The 1,511-nt window shown below is 67.2% G+C and overlaps 1 protein-coding gene across 1 annotated transcript; it reads right to left on the reverse strand.

Annotated features, from left to right (window-relative positions):
- Positions 1 to 641: 641 nt before the first annotated feature.
- On the reverse strand, positions 642 to 1,409 carry Tco025E_10101 (uncharacterized protein; the record flags this gene model as incomplete). Its single annotated transcript, XM_029376890.1, has 1 exon — positions 642 to 1,409. The coding sequence occupies one exon, from the start codon at positions 1,407 to 1,409 to the stop codon at positions 642 to 644; it is 768 nt and encodes a 255-aa protein (XP_029223010.1).
- Between the last annotated feature and the right edge of the window lie 102 nt (positions 1,410 to 1,511).

Here is a 1,511-nt window from a genome sequence, read left to right on the forward strand (position 1 = left end):
GACCGAGGTGGCCGCGTGTGCCCCAAAAAGGGGGAAGAACAACGCACGGCCCAGTAAGAAACACGGGGGCCTTTCCCACGACGCGCAACGCGGCCCGCAGGGAGAGAGCGGGCGGGAGCGGCGCGCTGTGTCGCCGCCGGCGGGGAAGGGAGACGGGCGCGGGCAGCAAAGGGGCGGGGAGGGAAAACGAGGAAGCTAGCCACAGGTGCGGCGGGGGGCTTGGGAAGCGGCCTCCGGGTGCGCGCTGGGCGGCGATGCCATGGGCGCGCGGGACCCTTTTGCGGGGGTCACTGTGTTCCGCGGCGAACTCGCGTTGCTGCGTGTGTGGGGAGGGGGGGGGGGCGTTTGCTTCGGCAGCAAGTTGGCACGGGCAGCTCACCCCTCGCGCGGACCTGGCGGCGGGTGGCGCCAACGTGGCGCGACGGTTTCGACGAGGCGTGGGGCGTACTGCAGCAACCGGCCGCCGCCGAGAAGCAAGAACGGGAGCCAAGCTTGCGGGTTTCCGAAAAGGGGGCGCTGTCGGTGGGCAAGGCAGGCGGCGTCGGTGCAACGCGCAAAGGGCGGGTGGGCGTTTTCTGTGGGGAAGGACGGGCCGCCGGGGCCGAGGCGGCGTTTCATCGCGCGGCCCGCAGCAACAGGCTTCAAGGAGGGGACTGCGGGGCCGCCGCTGGGTCACGCTTCCGGGCACCACGGTGCGGCGTTGGCTGGGTTGAAGGCGTCCTGCTTCCAAGCGGCTTTGCCGTCGAATGGGCGGGCGGTCCTTTCGGGTCTCGCGCGGGGTCGGGGGAGCTCGTGGGGCTGACGTGCCTGCGCGCGGGCCGCGGGTGTGTGTTCCCGAAACTCCCCACACGGTCGCGAGGATCTTGGCGGGAAACCCCGAGAGGGCGCGACCGCGCGGGGCCAACGCGCGGCGACACGGCGGGAGCGCAACGGTCCCTTTTACTGCGAAGTGCGATTTTATCGGGGCATCGTGCGGCCGCGAGGCGGAGGCGGTCTCGCCGAGCCGCAAGGCCCCGCGACGCCTTGGGGGCGCCGTCACCTCGCGCGACGCCCGCCGGGGAGACGGAGAGGACGGCCTTCCGCCGAGGAAGCCGCCAACTGCCGCGACGTCGGTGCGCGGATGGGCCGCGTGCCTGTTGAAGGACTCGGGGGGAAGTGGCGGTCTCAGGCGGGGGCGGCTGCCGTTGATAAAGGCTCGCAAAGGCCAGGGGCGGATACGGTCGGGGGGCACGTGGCGTCCGAAGCCAATCCCGCAGACGGGAGTTCGAGTGGCCAGGAAAACAAAGCACGTGCAGCGCGCGAAGGGAGGGCGGGTTAAGAGCCGTCTTAAGTGCTTCCTTTTCGTCAGCAATTTTGGAAATTGCTAATTCTGAGGAATCACCCGTGATGAGTGTTGCGCTAATAATCATGTGCGATCGTGGTAAGAAATGACTCTGACTTTTTTATATTCGCAGCTTTTTATTTTTATTTTTTCTTTACGGAGAAGTTAGCTGCATAGTATTTCTTGAACT

The sequence above is a fragment of the Trypanosoma conorhini genome (genome assembly GCF_003719485.1).
Source record: "Trypanosoma conorhini strain 025E chromosome Unknown Tco_14.4_contig_01467, whole genome shotgun sequence".
In the NCBI taxonomy this organism is placed as follows: Eukaryota; Euglenozoa; class Kinetoplastea; order Trypanosomatida; family Trypanosomatidae; genus Trypanosoma; species Trypanosoma conorhini.